Source organism: Apteryx mantelli, chromosome 2 (genome assembly GCF_036417845.1).
Source record: "Apteryx mantelli isolate bAptMan1 chromosome 2, bAptMan1.hap1, whole genome shotgun sequence".
NCBI classification, from domain to species: Eukaryota; Metazoa; Chordata; class Aves; order Apterygiformes; family Apterygidae; genus Apteryx; species Apteryx mantelli.
This window is the reverse complement of record NC_089979.1, coordinates 105,373,371-105,392,258: the sequence shown is the minus strand read 5'-3', so window position 1 is coordinate 105,392,258 and position 18,888 is coordinate 105,373,371. Positions and strand designations below refer to the sequence as shown.

Sequence of the window (18,888 nt, the reverse complement as noted above, 5' to 3'; positions counted from 1 at the left end):
CTGAAAAGTTTTAGCCTATTTAGTAACTGCCGATATGGAAACTTTTCCATTCTTGTTGCCATTTTATGTTCCTTTCATTCCTTCGTTGTTTGACCTGCTCAGCTAGCTTGAGGACCTATGTAATTACACGAGTGTGGAGTATGGTCCAGATCAATAACTCAAGTATTTATCCATCAACTTTGTATGTGTTTTGTAGTCCTTGCTAAGATCATGGTTCTGTGGTGATGCTGTTGTTAATATTCAAGTTAATTAGTTTTTAAAAATCACTCTGGGAATTAGTTTCAGTGTCATGGTAGTGTTTTACTAGATGATAGCTTGGTACTGTACTCAGGAAATAATACTCCCAGAGCTGCTGACTAGGTCAAAGTCACATTTGAACAACTAGTTTGACTGGGAAGAGAAGAAAGGAAGGATAGAGAGGAAAAATAATTTGTGTCAGAATGTATGTGTGTACAAATAAAAATGCAGGTGTTGTTAAAGTAACGCGATAGAAATCAGCAATGGAAAATATGTTTGTTGAATAGCTTTGAAGAGATGGTGATTCTTTTGCAACAGATGGCTGCTGAACAGGTGTGCTGGCTCAACTTATGCCATTTTAATGATAATGTTTCCCTCCTTAGGTCTTGAACTATCAGGTGCTAAAGGTTTGATCCTGATAGTGCTAATCAAACCAAATAGTGCTTTTCTCTGTAATTCTGCTTTGGGTTTCTGAATTAATTAAATCGCCTGAATCAGAGAGGAAAACAGAGTGAAAAAAAATGGTCAACTTGATTTCCATTGCCTTAGTTGGCTACTGAAAGCAGCTTGCTGATTATAGCAGGGAGAAATGTTTATTGCTGATCAGCTCACTCTGTATGGAGAGCTCTCATACTAAAATAAATTATAAATACAAGGTATAGAAGCTGCATAATTTGACTAGTTAAATAAATAAATCTTTTAAATCTTTTTATTTGTACCATGACGGTGTTTACACCATTCATGATTTAGATTAACACCAAAGTTGCACAGACTTCTCTGTCTTTGCTAATGAAAATTTTGATTCTTTTCTTTGGAAACTTCACTGTATGCAACAATTTCGTTTTATGGTACTGTTGAACTTCTCCATAAGCCAGCATTTTAAGCTGTAATTCGACAATGATTGGGTAGAGATGCCAGAAAACAGATCAGAATCAATGATCTCTTGTAAAATGTTGCCTCAGGTTGGCTGTCATCTAAATTGAACACCCTTGTTAACTATATCCATCTTTGTAACATCTTTTTTTATTGTCACATGCATTTCTACAGGGATGATGCTATGCATTTAAAAGATTTAATTAGAGATCTATCATGTGTTAGTAAATCACTGCAAGGCAAACCAGCCAGCCACTGCTTCGGATTCCACCTTGTTCTGGATCCCTCTGGTATAACAGTGCTCATCTGTCATATCACACCAGTCAATGAATATTTGGGATCCTTCAGCATGGACTAGATAGGATTTAATTCATGCACATTCCTTCAAGAACCAACAAACTGGACACTGCATCAGGAATGCTTCCTTCTCCTTACTCCATTTCAAACAGTTCAATAGTTGCATCTGACTGCAATGAAAAAAACCCAGCCCCCCAGTAATTTATTTTTAATGGGATCTTTTGTATAGGGCAGCTTTTTTATGCAGAAGCTGCCATTGTCATAGCTAAAATGTAGCAACTATGCTTTTATATTACAGAGAGAGATAGGATCTTGTCTGATAAGATCCTTGGAAATTATACTTTGTTCTTTCAATTCACCTGAAGTTCTTAATAAAATAAAATTTGTGGTCTAACATTTTTCACAGTATAATGAAGTCAATGAAGACTCTATTATGTTATATTAACAGAGGTTCTGGTCAATAAAAAATAAATGTTAAAGTCCTTACTTTGCTATCCATGTATTATATAAATGGGGAACCTGAGGTGCTTGATGTGAAGTATTTTGCTTGGAGGTACTCAGTCTGTGGTTAAACTAGAAATACATCTTAGATTAGTCCCTTTTGGTTTTTATTGTGTTTTGACTGAGATTCTGTAGACATTTTTATTTCCTATATTTGAAAAGGGCAGCATCATACAGTTTGCCACTCTACTTATTTTGCTTTGATCATATAAAAATGTACTTCATACATGTCAAACGCAAATAGCCCAGCTGCTATCCTGAATCACAAGTTGCACACAGAAAAGATGTGGGAGGGTATTGGCATGAGGCAGTACTATTGAAGATAGTCACTAGAAACTGAAGAATTGGAGTAAAGGATCTGGGGATGAGTAATTGTGGAGCTGTAGAGTAAAGAAAAAGAAATAAAGGCCGCAGCCGGTGCCACTGCCTCTCTGTGGTGCTCTGCCCCCCATCAGGCGCACCCCGCTCTGGGAACTGGTGCCACATGGCTTCAGCTGCTTGAGCAATGTGCTTGAGAATATGGTTGCCATTTCAATGTTTATGGGTTTATTGTAAATTCCCCAGCTAAATATTAGAAGCGAGTAAATCTAATAAAAAATAATGTGCAAATTAGATTGCCTGTGCTTAACTTCATCGCTTGTATATTGAGAGAGAGAAACAGATTGCCTAAATTATTCTATGAGACAGACTGGGTAGCTATAGCGCTAAAGAAAACTTATTAACTCTGCCACCTCCCTAAATACCCCTATACTTTGCTTTGTGTATCTTTAGAACATGGTTGCACTCACATTTGCTGAAATAAAAGCTGTGCTGCTTTGTTAAGAGATCTGAAAAATGCAGCGTTACATCCTCATTTTTCCTCACTAAAGAGCTGAAGTTAAGGATTATTTTTTTCTGTATTTGAGATTGGTAAACTTCATAGTTTGTTTTACTTAACTATTCAAAGCAATGTATTAAAACATGCTTTAGTTAACATAACTTTAGGTACTTCAGAAAATGGATCATACTATAATAACTAAAACAATAGGTAAAGAAAACAAGGATTTTTGTTTGTTTGTTTCTGTTTATTACCATTAATTTAACAAACTGCTCACTGAAATCAGTGTCTCTTGTTTGATATATAATACCAAAATCCCAGTGATAATACAATAGGCATACATGATGTTATTTGACATAATTGTTATAGGAAAATCAATCAAAACAAATGTTCTTCCTGTGTTCATGGTACAGACATTTCTGTTTATCATTCTCAGGTTTGGAGATGGCTATTCCGTCAAGGTTTGGCTTAGCAAAGAAATCAACTATGGAAAGGTCATTTTGGACTGTCTACAACTGCATTTTCCTGGAACACATTTTAAGGTACAGCAAAAATTCCTCCTCATAGTAATTATTCTATGGCAGAATTAAATATGGGATAATGAGAAAAAAAGATATACTTTTTAATACGTTGATTTGGTCTTTTTTTTCTGAAAAAGTATATATGGTTATCCCTTTTATTTTCTTATTCAGCAGTTCATTTAAATCTGACTTGTGATATTGATCAAGTTAACATCCAACTCCAAAAAGCCCTTTAGGCAACATAAACAAACAAGCCTTTTCTGTGAGTAACAATTTCCTGTTGCTTGTATTGTTGACCTGGTTGAACTTTCCTTTGTGTTCACCTGAAGTAGGAATGCACTGCAGTCGCTAAGAGTATTTGCTTTGATAGCAAATGGCTTTCCAGTAAGGTTCATAGATGGCAACTCTCATGCTCTTTGCTGGGATTTTTTTATTTGATATGGAGCCCTACAAACTAACCGTAGTAATTAGATTCCAAGGAAGACTCTTGAACGCCCTTAACTCATCCTTTCCTTCTGCCCCCTCCCCCCCGCAATTTGTGTTTAGGAAAAAAATTATGTAAGCCTATGACTATTTTTAGTACATACCTACCTGTGTATAAGTATATATACATGTGTGTGTGTTTGCATGCATATTATACACACACAAAGGCACACTCTCACTCTGTATATGTATATACATACATATATACATAAGAAATATGTATAGGCCATATCAGGACAAACACTCAAACATATTTATTAGGGCTTTTTTTGCCCAGGAAGCTTACCAGCAAATGCATAGAATTAAGAGAGGAGGATTCTTCTTAGGCTGACATAAAGTTTAAAAAGAAAAAAAGAAAGGTAGGAGAGGATCCTACTGAAGAGATTACACTTATTAAATATTCTTTTGCATCTTATCCCATGGACATATACATTTATTTTGTTTTCTTGTATTTCTGTGCTAGTTCAGTTCAAGGATCAGAGACAATCTTATGATGTATAAAAACTAAATAAGCTCACAGATTTAGAGAGACCTTTGTTTTCTTAGATTCAAGTTACTTGTTCACATAATGATGTGAGAATCCAGTATTTTTTCTCTTTGTAAAATATAGAATTATGTATATTTAGAGTATGTGTGTGTGTAAAACATATTGCTAAATAAATAAGGTAAACTTTTCTTTATTGCCTCATGTTTTGCCAGACTACTTTGTGATAGGGATAACTCAGGTGGATTAAAAACCTATACCATAAAATTGTCCTAAATTTATATATCTTTTGTGAGACTAACAAAGTGCCACCTCAGAACACGCACAAAATGCGTATGTTCTGAGTATGAACAGTAAACATTTTATTGTGCTGCTCATGTAGACAAAATTTATTCTTGTTTAAAACCCCATATTTTCCATGTTCATCTACAATGAATCTGCCTACTGAAACCAGATTAGTTATAAATAAGTATAACTTCATCATCGTCATGTATTCATTTTTACCTGTTTTTGTTGTTTTTGCTCGTTTTAAGGGACAGCATCTTAATCTGCTTGAGTATCATGTACCACGAAGTCAGGGATGCTTAGCAGAGCTCTTCAAAGTCCTAGAGAACCACAAAGCTTTTCTCCAAATCAAACACTACTCCATCAGCCAAACCACTTTAGAGCAGGTATTGTTTCTTTTCTTTTTCTAAATGTGCTGTGTTAATGTAATTATATATTGCAACAGAATACTGATTTGCTGGAACTAACCAAATATATGTGATAAACCAGTAGTTCTGTGACATCTCAGGCATACACAGTAATTTCATGAACTCTAACGCTTTTACACTGGAGAAAACTGGGGCGAGCAGTTAAAAGCAACACGTGAAGCCACATGTTTGTACTATGCTCAAGGATATGGTCAGTACTTAGATGCATCTAGATCTGTGAAGGCTGAGAAGGTGGGACTGTGAACTGCCTCCTCCACATTCGAAAAGCTAGGATCTTACCAATGTCCTTGAAAAGGCTGAACCGTTCTCTGTAAGTTACAGCAAACCTTAAACTTGGAGGATGTTTTCCTTTGGTGCTTTTCTTTTGCGATAAGTATTATGCTGTCCATTAAGGCACATTGGAAATGCACAAGCAGACTGAAGAGACCCCACCACTAATGACTGTGAAATCCTATTTGGGCACAAGACAGAACAGAACGATGGCAATGATGTGATTCCTGGATGACTGTGATGTGTTAGAGCATCTTTGCATGCAAATTCTCATTATGTATTCTAGAAACTGAAGGAGTTGCATCTGGTCAAAATATTAGTTATATATGATATGTGGTGTATAACAGGGAACAGGACTGCCACCCGTAGTAAATGGGCGGCCCTAGGGCTCTCACCAAATTGTAATGATAAGGTTACCCTACGCAGTCCTACTGAAAGAGTGTTTTTGTCTTTCTTGACATGCTATTCTGCAAAATAGGGCTGCAATTGATTTTTGTTATTAGCTTAAGATCATGGTTGTGAGGATTTTGAAGGTATGTGCTGCATGAATTTGTCTGATCATGGTGAATCCATTCACAAACAATTACAATGATTGCAGGAGCACGCAAGTAAAATCCGTCAGAACCATGGGCCGTTAGACGAATGGCTAACTAACCTGTTTGGAAATCTACCGTAGTGGCTAATAGGGTTGCTTACTGAAGGCTTACGCATTCTACTAATCCTTGTAGTCGTATGTTTATGTTTATGTGTAGTATTAAGCTGTATTAAGAAAGCTCTGCTGAAAGTAGTGAACCAAGCCTGGATTGCTCATAAACAAGAAGGGGGAATTGTGGAGGAATGGTTAAGCGAGAGAGGGCGTGATCTGATTGGGATGAGCAATCCCGTTCTCAGGGTAAGGGAAGGAATGTAGGCCAAGGCGAGTGAGCCTTGCAGCGGCCGAGCAAGCCTTGCAGCGGCCTTGAGCACTACAAAAGAAGGCATTCACAAAACTGGTAAACAAGTCTGGACGGAACTAGGTTCCATAAATGTCGATGGAGCGCGGACAGCAACCTTGCACCAATCATGTATCCGCTTTATGTGCGTGGACAGAAACTGTAACCAATCATGTAACTATTGCTAGCGCATGCGTATTGCTTGTCGATATATATACTTTGTGTAAGCTCTAATAAAGGGAGAACGACCATACTCATATTGAGACTCATCGTTACTCGGGGTCCCCTCCCTCACTCCAACAGTGGTGTGTACTTATTCCTTTCTTCCATGTGCAAATTGTTAATGAAATATTCTGATTTGTACTAATCTATGAACTGCTTGTGAACTATCTATTCACTGAATGCCTGTATGTAAGGTAATTTCAGTTTAAGGATTATTCGTGAATTGTTCACTCAAGCTTATTTCCTCTCTATTATTCATGATGATTCATCACCTCAGTCACCTACTATTGTTTCTGCTCCCTGACTGAGTGTCAATTTTAAACAGGAAAATAGTTCTCCTGGATAACAAACACAATTATGATGCATCCTAAGTTTGTTTGCATATGAATATGATTATTTGAATTAAGACTAGTCATCCTTTCCTCTGCATTCCTTGCTGTCAAATAGTTCTGTGATGAAAAAGCAAATAAGCCTTTCTGTAGTAAGATCTGTTTAAAAAAATACATATATCAAGGAGGCACAGAGGCACCTGAATTACAGGTGTTGAATCATCACTGTACAGGGTTCCGAAGTATACTTTCACCTTTAAATATCTGGACCTTGGTGTGTGGAATAGTGATTGACGGAAACAGCATGCTCAAGTTCCTCCTGTGTGTCATTTCAATGCAAAGAAAAACAATTGTTACCCAGTAACTCCTGTAACAGTAAAATAGGCTTTTTGTATACTATTAGTAACTCATTTTACCTTTGTTCTTGTATTTCATCAACCACTGTATCAGCTGGAGAGGTGAAGAGGGTAGAGTTTACAAAACATCTCTCTAGAGGGTTTCCATCGACATAAATTATTATATTTTTTGTGTCAGAAAAGCTCAGAAAAGCAACTGTAGAAAATCTCTAGCTATGTCTCCAAAGTATCAGTTCAAATACTATTATTTTGTAAGTCCTACTTTTTTGTGTCTTTCAGGTATTTATTAATTTTGCTACACAACAGCAAGAAGTCTTGCATCCTACACAAGAATCTCGCACCATTCTTCATGACCACCTGCCAGTCTAGGCTCAGAAAAGAATACAGAACAGCTACATATGTGTGTGTGTGTGTGTATGTTTATGTACATATACATACATTTTACATGTAATCTTTTCAGCTGTTAACAGCTGGTCTGTGAGAAGCAAAAAGAGGTGAAATGAGTGGAGCAGAGGTGAGTTTGCATCTGTAGGCCAGAAGGAAGTAGGCCTTTACTAAGAACTGTAGGCCAGTTCTTAGTAAAACAAGAGAATAGTCGCACGCAGACCAAAAAAACCCCACCAAAAAGTAATGTTCTTTAATGAACTGGAATTTTATAGTACAAATTGCCTAATGAATGCAGATCTATGTAACAAAAAAGGCTGATCTCAAATGTCACTGTGTATAGTAGATTTTTCTGTGGTAGATCTATATTCATTTGACTACAGTAATTTTCTCTTGCATGCACACTTAATATCTATAATTTTTACGTGACAAGGCAAGTAAAACCCTTTGAATGGTAGAAAGAGCTAGGCTATCACCCAATATTTGTATTTAATAGCACAAATGAGAGCCTTTTGACTTCCACATTAATTAAATTCTGTGTTGTGACAAGCTAAATTAGCCTTTTTTATTGTATAAAGGATGCACTATATTCCATAAGGGTTTATGTTAAAGAGGGTATTAGTGTACTAGTCTGCCTCCGAGTTATGTTAAGTAAATTTAACAAGGTTTCATAAATCATACTTGACAATGAGTTCTCCCTCATGCCTGCAGGTTGCTGCTGGAGGAATGCTCAAGCATCTTTTTAATGACCTATATCACTTTCCTAGATTTTTGTTTCTTTTTTTTCCTAAGAGAATGCCAAAATTCTATTTAAGGGGCATGTTGAAAGAAAATGAGATGATAATTCACACACTGATCAACAGACTTTTCAATAAATGTATATTATGATGTTAGATATTTCAGACAAAGCCATGCCACAGCTTTCAGCCTACACATATGCGAAAGAAGTGAACATTTAACAAGTAAATCGGCTTGTTTTGTGGTGGGAAAAAAAATGAACATTTTGGGGTAAACTGCTGGCTCTCTTCCAAAACAGGTCCTTTGGGAACCCTGTAAAAGGTAGCTGATACCACTTTTATTGCACTGTATTATCTGATAGTTGAAATCATAGAATCTGTGATTTAGATGTGTATCGTTACAATATAATTCCTGTGAAAATTAAATAGTGTACTTTGAAATGAAAGAATTTGATCGGAAATTATCAGTTTTTTGCAATACTGCTTCTGTAATGCCCTGCTGTATTAAGATGAAACATTAAAAAGTTATATTTGTGCTTTTGGCTTTGCAAGCTGACTCAGAAGGCTGTTGTTTGAGGCTTTATTTGTCAGGGTGTTTTTGGCCCATCATGCTTTTTAAAGTCAAGGTTCATGTTACTTATTTCCAAAAAGGTGAAATTAAATCCTATAAGCTGGAGGAAAAAAGAAAGTGAACATTTACAGACTTAGTCTGCATTATGTATATGGATCAGAGTGAGATTATGAAATTGCCTTATCATTGAAATGGCTCAGTATATACAGTGTGCTACATGATGTCAGAACTCTGCCATGCTCCTCAGCATCAAAAGCACTGAAAAGCCATTAAGCCCCACCAGTCACCATCCCAGGGAAAATACCCCGGGACAATGGGATGGTTGTGTTCTAGGTGAAACTAGTTTCCTTTAATTTCTGCAGGAGGCTGGGAGTAGGAAGTGTCCATAGTCTCCAAACAGAACAAAAAAGATCAGTCTTAGAAAGCAGAGTGTGAAAGGAGTAGGGGGAGAAAGAAAGAGAAGGCAGTTGCAGGAAATGTGAGCAGAACCCAGAGTAAGCTATCATAAAAGTGTCCTGCTCAGCATCTTGAAGTGGAAGAAACTGAATATAAGAGAGACAGAGCTGAGCACCTTTGAGTCATAGTCTAAACGACTTGATAGGAGAATGTTCTTGGAGTTCTTGCTCAGAAAGCGCAAAAAAATTGGGGGGAAGTATGGCAAGTGTGCATACAGGTTTTTTTTTTATTATTATGTCTAGATCTGTAAAATGCTGATGTTATGATATGATATTGGCTTTCTTTGTTTTGTTTTCACAAACTCTGGTGTCTGTCTTCAACCATCACAATTTCTTAAAGAAATGAACTGCAAACCCAGAGCACCCTCAACTCAGGAATGCTTAGCAAGTGTTTGTTCTGAGCCACTAGGAAATTTGAGGATGGATTTAGGTAAGGAGATAGTGCCAGTTCTGGAGGCATAAGACAGCTGAGCCAAAAGGTCCCCTTTGTATGAAATTGTGGCAAGAGTGCCTATTCCTGCCTAGGAAATGTGCCAGGCAGCTGAATTAATAAACCAGTGCTTGCAACTCGCTTAGACCAAGGGAAGCATTAAAGCATACAAGGCTCACTGTGGTGAGACTACAAAACAGTGGCCTAGCTGAATGCTTAGCTGGGGGAGGCTTTTCCAGGGTTTGGCTGTGTGAGAATAATTAAATGTCTTTTTTTTTTTCTGATTAAAATGTGAAAAATTATATTAGTGTAATAGATGAATAAAGTAAATAAGGTTTACTTCAGACTGATGGTTGAGTAAATTCAGTTAACAGTGTTTTTCTTTTTTTAAATTGCTTCATATGCATCTCAGGAGACCCAATTTAATTCAGGCAAGTAGCAAACAATGTCTGTCTCCCAATCCTTTATGGTTGAAGAAGGTCAAAATCTGAGTTTCAGTGTACTGGGTTCTGTCTCAGATGACATTTTCCCATTCTTTGAATTGCTGCATTCTAGAAGTATGTACATTTCAAGACTAGCCTTTTGAAGATTTTTTTTTTTTCTTGATTTAAAAAAAAAAAATCCTAAACTGGCAGTCTGGACAGAAAAGGCCATTCATTTGTTAATGATGAAGGAGTCTTGAATTCATGAATCACGCAGATATCTCTCTTTCTAACACCCCTGGATTTTGAATCAAAGACGGATTGAGCTTCCAAAGAAGGATTTTAAACAATAACTTCCCCTGTGAGATTTTTGTTAGGAAAGCTTTGTGTTATCTCACCTGCACGTTTCTCTGAGCATGCAAGTGTCCCTTTTGCTCCAAAGGATAAACTAGAATTAAGCTCAAAATTAGAAAATCAACTGAATGTCTGAAATGCTTAATGATGAAATAGGGGAGATGATTTTCATACTTTGAAGGGACATTCCACTGTCTAAGTCAAAAGGAAGGCTTCTGCCAACCATGGTGTGGATTGTTTCAGGCCCCAAATTCATTTTCATATAATTATAGAATGAGGTGAGCAAAACCTGTAGATCAGAACCTTAACTCAAAGGACCGCAAATTCAGTGGAGATGGAGGGGTGATGATAGAAGGGGACAGGAAGGCAAATCCTGCTACATCTTAATCTTCTATATAGGTTTCTGTCTAGAAAAGAAGGGACTTCTTTCTCCAGTTTGGTTCAGGCATGACCAAAACTGGTGAATTTCCCACAGGGTAGTGGTAAATGTGCAAAGTGATTTCCAGCAGAGAAGATGAGACCTTTTTGAGTTTGTCTGTCCTTGTGAAATTTGCATCATTGGAGTCTGAAATTTCCTAAATTAGGGAGTTAAATTTGACTCTTGCCAGAACTGCTCAACCCCTAGATCAGTCTAAACCTAATTTAAGTAAAAATATTGTTTTCCTGGTCTTTTCCTAGTAAGAAGTAAGGCTGAAAGTTTCTGTGGTTCAGTTTAATGTGATTTAATCTTTTTATGTCAGCACTTTCAATTTTTCTCTTTAAAGAATAGGGAGATCAAAGCTATCAGTGAAAATATCTTGCTTTAAGTGATTGAGACCTGGCTAGGTTGGACAGCTTTCCTGGGACCTACAATAACTAAGCAGAAGATGCTTCCTGAGTTGCATATTAGGTACTTACATTACAAACAAAATGGATGCTGCAAGTGCAGTGAAGGAGAGCAGCAAGTGTGAAGCAGAAATCGCAGCTATCTCATTCTTGCAGAGATGGCAATAGTCTGCTTCTTTCAGCAGGCAACCTCACTGCTGAATGTTTTAACAGATGAATATTCCATGCTGAATAATGATATGGATCACTGAGAAGATATCAAAGCATTTTTCATCTTTATCAAATGTTAGTATCACAATGAATATTGTTTCAGCAGTGCCCTCATGCCTACTGGTACATGGAAACACATGTTGGGGCAAATTCTGGCTCCTTTTGCAATGGCCCTATGAAAGCCATACCCAGAGATCTGTGCCCTTTAAAAGCATGTGCATGTCCTTAAACTTAGGCAGATTGAATTAGCGATGTTCATATCTGCTTTCCCACAAAGTGCAAATGAAGAAGAAGGATATGTAAACTACAAGCAAATGATTAAGTCCACAGGTGGGATTTCCATGTACACCTAGTTTATTCCAGCTATAGGATAGCATACCTGCATACTTTTGCTACCTGCTTAAAGAAGTGCCTTGGGGATTCAAGAGTAGAAGTTCAGCTGACTGTGAGGCACCCAGCAGGAAATGAATAGGATCTGCTAACATGCTGCAGTTGAAGGTAAGATCAAAAAGGAGCCCTTCCACCATCATATTGAGGTAATAAATGCTAATTTGTAATTAAATGTATTGCATAAGAATCAAGACATGTATCAGAAACACTTCTTCCTTTAAAATTTGTGCAGAAAAAGAGAAATTGCAAGCTTTATTCTGTATAGCATTTGACACCACTCAGTACATTTTTATATGTAGTAACCAGACCCCCAGAAACTTTGACTTTCCTCTTGGACTTAAATCTTCCAGAACTTGACCCAACTTCTACAAAAGTGAAAGGTTTTTTTTACTTCTTTAATTTTATTCAGAGATGATTCTTACCAAGTAATGGTTTTTACTTTAAAAAATTATGGCTAAGGACAACTTGAGTGAAGGAGTGTGTGATATTTGTTCTGAGTTAAATGTAATATGCATGTAATGATCTACCTGAGGAACTGTAATCATGTAGTACTTTGTCTCTAATGATACTTGTCTACTAAGAAAACAATCCAAGGTTCTTATCAGAAGTTTTATTTTGAATCTATTTTAGTAATGTATGAGTCTAAAATAGGTGAATCTAGATAACAGAATTCTCAGAACATGAAAGGTAAACATAAAGGTTATACACAACGTTTTAGAGTCTTTTTTTTTCCTCCTCCCCTTCCAAAGATAGCAAAATGATTAGAGATGGTGCTTACCAATGGTTAATTAGTCGCTGAGAATGTTTATTACTGCCCCAGAGCTGAGACTGTTTACGTACTGGTCACTGAGACAACCCCAAAACCCTATTTTAGCAGTCTCTTTTTTATTAATGGTGTGTTTTAGGTTAATTATTAGTAAAGGTTAATGCACAAAATTATATTATATTTTCAAGATCATCTTTGCAAGCCCTGAGATAAAAATAGATTTTCTAGGTATTCAGTAATTAGGTAACATTGAAGAATTTAAGTATTTCCATATTAAATGTCTTAAAGTAAAATTTTAAAATATTATTTACAGAAATGTAATACATGAATTATTGCATGTGTACCATATAGACTTTGCACTTAGATCTAAGTGCAAATAAAAATGTCCACAGTTACATATTTCTAATTGTGGAAAGGATAGAATTAGGTCTTAGCCATATGGACACTTCCGATTTTACACTTCTGACAGTTATCCAGAGCATTTCTATTATTCATGCTAATTGTAGGAAAAATGTAGAACTACTTTCCTCTTTAAATTTCCAAAACTTAAGAATTGTGATAGTCGGTGGGTTTGTTATTGAAAGGTAGGAGGAGGGGAGGGGTGCTCTCCGGCGGATATGCAGTCTTGAGCCCTACAGTGGCTTTCAGTTCTGGGGAATGTAGAACAACTTATAGCAGGTATGTATTAGCCGAAAAGTTTGATCAGAAATATACACTATTGCAAGATTTTGTAGCACCTGGATGAAAAGTGATATAAAATAGTTGCTTTATCTTTTTATCTATCTGCTTTTGCTCTTAGAGGAAATCAAGAAACTAGCCCAATGAAACTTATCTTTTTTCCCCATTATAAACTATTTGTTGGAAGTAAAGAATTTGCTATACAGCACAGCTTCAAGTATCACAGTTAAACAAACAAACAAACACAAAAAACAACTTCCAAAGCTAGTTTCAGATCAAATACAATCATATACTAACAGTTCCTTACAGATCTGTTTTTAGGTCCTTCATATCTACTCTTTTATTGTGCCAAAAAAGGAATGTTGGTTGGATCAAAAGGAGAAGTGACTGGAGGCATTTTATACAGCAGTGTATTCTTATTTTAAGCAAACTGTGTTAGATATGATTACATGATGAAGACTGAAATCCAGTTGTCTGATGTGCTCTGATGTGCTCAGTGCTCTGACGACATAATGAGAGACAGTCCATGATTTCAAGAACTCTCAGTAATAGTCAGAATAGTTTTACAAGCTGAGAAGTTAAAAGCAGAATAACTAAGTTACTTGTTGGAAGTTGTACAGGAAGATATTGGCAAAATTAGGAGAACTCAATTTTTTTTGAGATTGTAAACTTAATCACAAGACCACATATGTGCTTTACTAGATGACCAGTTCACTTGAGCATCTGGATTTTTTTCAGTTCATTGGTCACATTGGACAGGTTTCACCGTATTTAAGACTAAATAGAGAAAGACCCTTGTAGCTCAGTGGATTTGAGAATGAAACATAGACTCTTATTTGTGGGTCAGATGTTCAAACCCAGCCCAGGTGTGCAGCTAGGCCATAAGAGGGTAAGTAGGACAAGACAGAGGAATGAGGAAAAGGAAAGAGAGAGGAGAGTGAAAGAAGGTTGCCTGAGACAGAGAGAATTTGTACTGCTGTAAAGACTGAAGTGGAGGACCCTCGGGGGCCAATGGCAGCTTTGAGAAACTGTGTTTCTCAAAGCCAGAGGAATGAGAGAGAGGCCATGTAAAACATTTTGGAGAAGGAAGGATAGGACTCTTGTAACAGAAAAAAGGAATTCTTCAATGCCAGTGCAAAATCACCTGACACGACACATTGTTGTTGTTCTTGCTAACGTCCCTGAACGCTACTAGGCCAAGTTTATTTCCCATCCAGAGGGTTGCTCATTATATATGAACATGGCTGGTGTTGTGTTGATCACCCTAAATTCTGCTTGTTGCTGCATGGTTTTGTTTTGTTTTGTTTTTTTTGACATCCAATTTGCCCAGTAGAAAGGATGGGATGAAACACTGCCACATCAGAATGGCATAATTTTATGTTCTCGTTAAATATGAAGCAATAGAGAATTGGTTCCTGGCCTTCAGGGGGAGCTGAGCTAGCTTGGCGTCTCATGGAGCTGAACACTATGCATTCTGACTCAAAAGCTTTTTCTTCTGCTGCATTTTGTTGACAGTTGTTTTCATAGGGTTTCTCATTCTGCATCCTTCTGCAGAATGAGAGAGTCGAATTATGTTTTCTCAAGAGCTTAATTCACTGTGTTCCCATATCAGTTCAGTTAGGACCTTGAAAAACTAACAAAACAGCTTATCTTGCTCCTTGTTCCACAAAGGTGGGACTTGGTTTGAACCTGGCCCTTCAAACAGACAAAATGCAAAAAATTCCATATATTCCTATTAACATAAAATGTTGTCATGTTCTACTCACTTGTGTCCCTCACACCCTGTTTCTTGGATCCTGATCATGTAATCATGGGTTAGATTTATTCACACATGTATACTCTGTTTATAATTAAGTGAAATTTTATATTTTAAAAAAATTATATGTAACCATTTTATATGCACCATTTTATCTCCCAATTTTAAATTCATCCTCAATAAAGTTGTGGCTGCAGATAAGAAGGCAGGGAAGTGACTTTTGGCCATAAGAGGGTGAAGAAATCTGATTTGGTGTTTGGGAAAGAGCCGACTACACAGCTATTATTAAAAGCTGACTAGAGGCAACAGATTTATTTCACAAAAAAGTGTAATGGAAAAAAATAAAGGGCAAAAACCCAGGACATTCAGTTTCTCCAAAGACTAACAAACCCTCAATTATTCATGTGCAATTACAGTTCACTGAATTAGCTACATGAAAACAATAAAACAAGGGCTCTCTCAGGCAAATTCTCAACAAGGGTGTTAGAAAAGAAGGGTAAGAAAGGGCGAAGAATGAGTACTGTGGCTTTGAACTTGTTCAGTAAATTGATTCAGCTTGTTTTTCTCCCCATTCTCTCTCCACTCTCTCCTTTCTGTTACTTATGTGCCTCACACCTTCAGGTGAGAGTAACAGGAGCACCAAGCATCTGGTACATGTTTGAACTCATGGATGGAGCCTATCAGCAGACATCTAAAATTATCCTGTACCCAAAGGGTGGATGTCTCTAGAGAGCAGAAATAATCCCCCCCCCCTTTTTTTTTATCCATTTCCAGTGGCAGTTCTTGGGAAGAATTAGAAAGCTTCTTGTGGTGGGGCTTGCTCCCTTTAAATACCTTCTGCTGCGCATCTATAGATGTAGCACGTACATAGCAGAGATGCTGTCTGAAGTTTTTCAGCAAGGATCAGATTTTGTCTGCACCAAGATTTCTTAAGCAGAATCCTAGCAAATGAATATTTTTATTTTTATATGCTTTTATCAATCCATCCTTTTGTTTTTTGGCTTTTGGCCCACTGTTGTCAAGTTGCAGCTCACTTCATTTTTGTTGGAACTGTGTGTTACATAGTTCTTTAAATGCATCGCAGCTGAATGAGTGATTCCTTTTCTGCATCTAGTTGTCCACCCGTCCAGACTCTTCAGCATCCCTACAGAGCCAGTTTGGGGGAAACTCTTTCCACACCCCTCAGGTGTTCTAGTTCCCTCAGATGCTAAGGCTGTTTCATTCAGCAGGGAGTTTTTCTCTGGGTCATAGCTCTGTTTCACTTCCCCTAAATTTCCAGCAGAGGGTGCCTCAACAGAGGACAAGTGAAAAACACCTAAGTCAGGAACACCTGAAAGAAAGTAGTGACACTTCTGCACCATTTCCAGCAAATGTGTGGGGAAGTCCATTTATTAGAGAATGTTTCCTAGTAGCTATGTTCACAAGAAAAGCACCTGTTAACAAATGATACATAATATTCACAGAAAGCAAAATCTGAGTGTACAGTTTCTTTGAACCAGCATTGAAATTTCAAGGATTAGAAATGTTTCTGCTACATCACGCTTACTGCGTGGCCTATCTGCCTGATCAGATCTAAGCAATAGGGTTTGAACTCTGAACACTGAACAACTGCAATGTGCTGCTTTGATAACCGCACAAAGTTATAGAGGATTTTGGGCAAATAATTTTCTGTGATCTTTCTGCAAATTAGTGTTTTAGCTGATTTACAAACTGGGGAAAAAAATTTCGGTTTGACTACTAGACTTTTCTCACGTGACTTTTGGAAGTTCTGAAAAAAGTGCATGTCTGATAAGAAAAACATCCTTATTGACATGACTAAGAGCCCAAATAGTAAAAATGTTTCAGAATTTATGGAAAAGTTTTAGGGCCTTTGCAATGGATCTGAGCAGAGCTGTGAAATCTACTGTAGAATTAATTTCTTCTGTTCAAAGCTTGACTCTCCTGTGGCCAGAGTAGGTGGAACTGTGGTTACCCATCTGCCTGGTGTCAGTTCAGTTTTTTGCTTCTAAACTGAATGGGAACTGTAAAAGTATGAGATGTTGCAGGTGACCCAGTTGCTACAGTTTCTGCCCTGCTGCCAAGCAGCATATAAAAATAGTTATGATAGTGCCTTAAATCACAATAATGTACAGTGACATAAAGGCAAATAGCATGTTTGCTTGTAGCCCTCTGGCTTCAATGGAGTCCTGAGGGGGTGTAGCAGTCCAGCTCTTAATTATTATTATGATGTCAAGGTCTCATGGCAACAGCCATCTCAGAAAGACAATATCTGCCTAGAAGAGCCACTAAACTAAGTGTGAAGTAGACAGAGAAATCTATGAAAACAATAGAGTACTGGAGAGCATGGAGAAACAGTGGTTGTTGCAAACCAAGGACCTATTCTTTCATGCCATCTCTTCCAGCAGAAAGCATTTATGTTAGCTGGCAGCATTACAAAAACAACACTGTGATTGTTCAGGATATAACAGCTCTATTTCCCTGTTACTGAGGTTTGGAAAAGAACAATCCTAACATGGAATTTCCATATATTGCAATTTGTTCCTTTTCCAGGTCATCTGGTTTGCAATTACTGAAATTCATCTATTGGAAAGAACTGTCAGGTATCTTTTAAAATCAAATGTATTCTTTGATAAGAAACCATTAAAATAAACCAAAGTGACTGTTTTGCTTTTTGATTTGTCATTCTCCCCCCTGCTTCATTATGTTTTCCACCATGTAGGGAAGTAGAAGAGTAGAAAGGGAAGAAAAGGATGAAAATAAGAAATGTTTCTGGCAGTGAACAATTTTACAAAAAAAATGTTTATGAGATATTTTAAAACAATATGAAACCTCTGCTTTTTGTTTGTCTATCAAATGAAAAGACTCTGAAAATTAATCCCTTAAGTGCCTTTGAAAAATCTATACTTTATTACCCTACAGATTTGACCACATAAATCCTCATTTTGTTAATAGATATATTGCTGATTCTTGTAGTTCATTACTTACCCTTGTGGAGATTTTGTTTTTACCTTGTAGATGCAGATAAAATATTTACTAAATTTAAATAAAACCTCATTTTCAGCAAATAGATTGCATTCCATTTTCTTACCAAAACACAGTAAAAGAAAATATATGAAATAATATGTAGTAGGTAAAAGGAAATATATTTCTAGTCAGATGTGAATAACAGATTAGAAGAATCTTTAATTCACTTTCATCTTGCTTTGATGTGAAACCAGACTATGAGCAGCCAGAAACATTAGAGGCAGGGGAGGGAATAAGGATGACTCATTTTCTTGATTCAAATAAAATTGATTTTGTAAAGAAGGGACTATGACCCTGTTTGTTAAGACAGCATTACATTGGCCCTTTAAAATGTTTTGAATTGATTTCTCAAAAGATACATCTGCGTATCAAAAGGATCTATCACTGTATTGATGATTCAGTGTTAGGCACGAAGCTAAAACTTTGCACTGTTCATCACCAGATTAAAGTTATTCCTTATATGTAGCCACTGAGTTAAATCTGCCTTCCAAGACTTATGCATGGGTGAAGACAATAGAATTTAAATCTTTGCAAGTGCAAAATTTTGCTCTCTGGCATACTGTTACAGAATATGACATTCAATTAAAAATGGAAACTTGAAATAATACTTATCTATTAAGAAGGCTGTTGTCTTTGGTAAGGTTGATACAGTAACTTTTAGATGTAGAAAAAAGAAGCAAGGATTTTATTTGATATCTTTCTGATTCAAGATGATTCCTTGCATAGCAAAAAAAGCTTTTAAAAATGTCTTTGAAAACTATATCTCTTCCCAATCCCTAATTTAGATGGTGGCAGGGTTGCGCTGATGCAGCAGAAGGTGATTTGGTCCCTTTGCATTTTATTGCTTGGGG

The 18,888-nt window shown here is 36.8% G+C and overlaps 1 protein-coding gene across 1 annotated transcript in view; it reads left to right on the top strand.

Annotated features, from left to right (window-relative positions):
- ABCA13 (ATP binding cassette subfamily A member 13) overlaps positions 1–7,404 on the top strand; it is a 201,396-nt gene extending 193,992 nt beyond the window's left edge. The window contains exons 53-55 of the mRNA XM_067292433.1: positions 3,162–3,267; positions 4,747–4,884; positions 7,315–7,404. Of these exons, the coding sequence (XP_067148534.1) occupies positions 3,162–3,267; positions 4,747–4,884; positions 7,315–7,404 (334 nt within the window). The remainder of the gene's footprint in view (positions 1–3,161; positions 3,268–4,746; positions 4,885–7,314) is intronic.
- Positions 7,405–18,888: the final 11,484 nt, after the last annotated feature.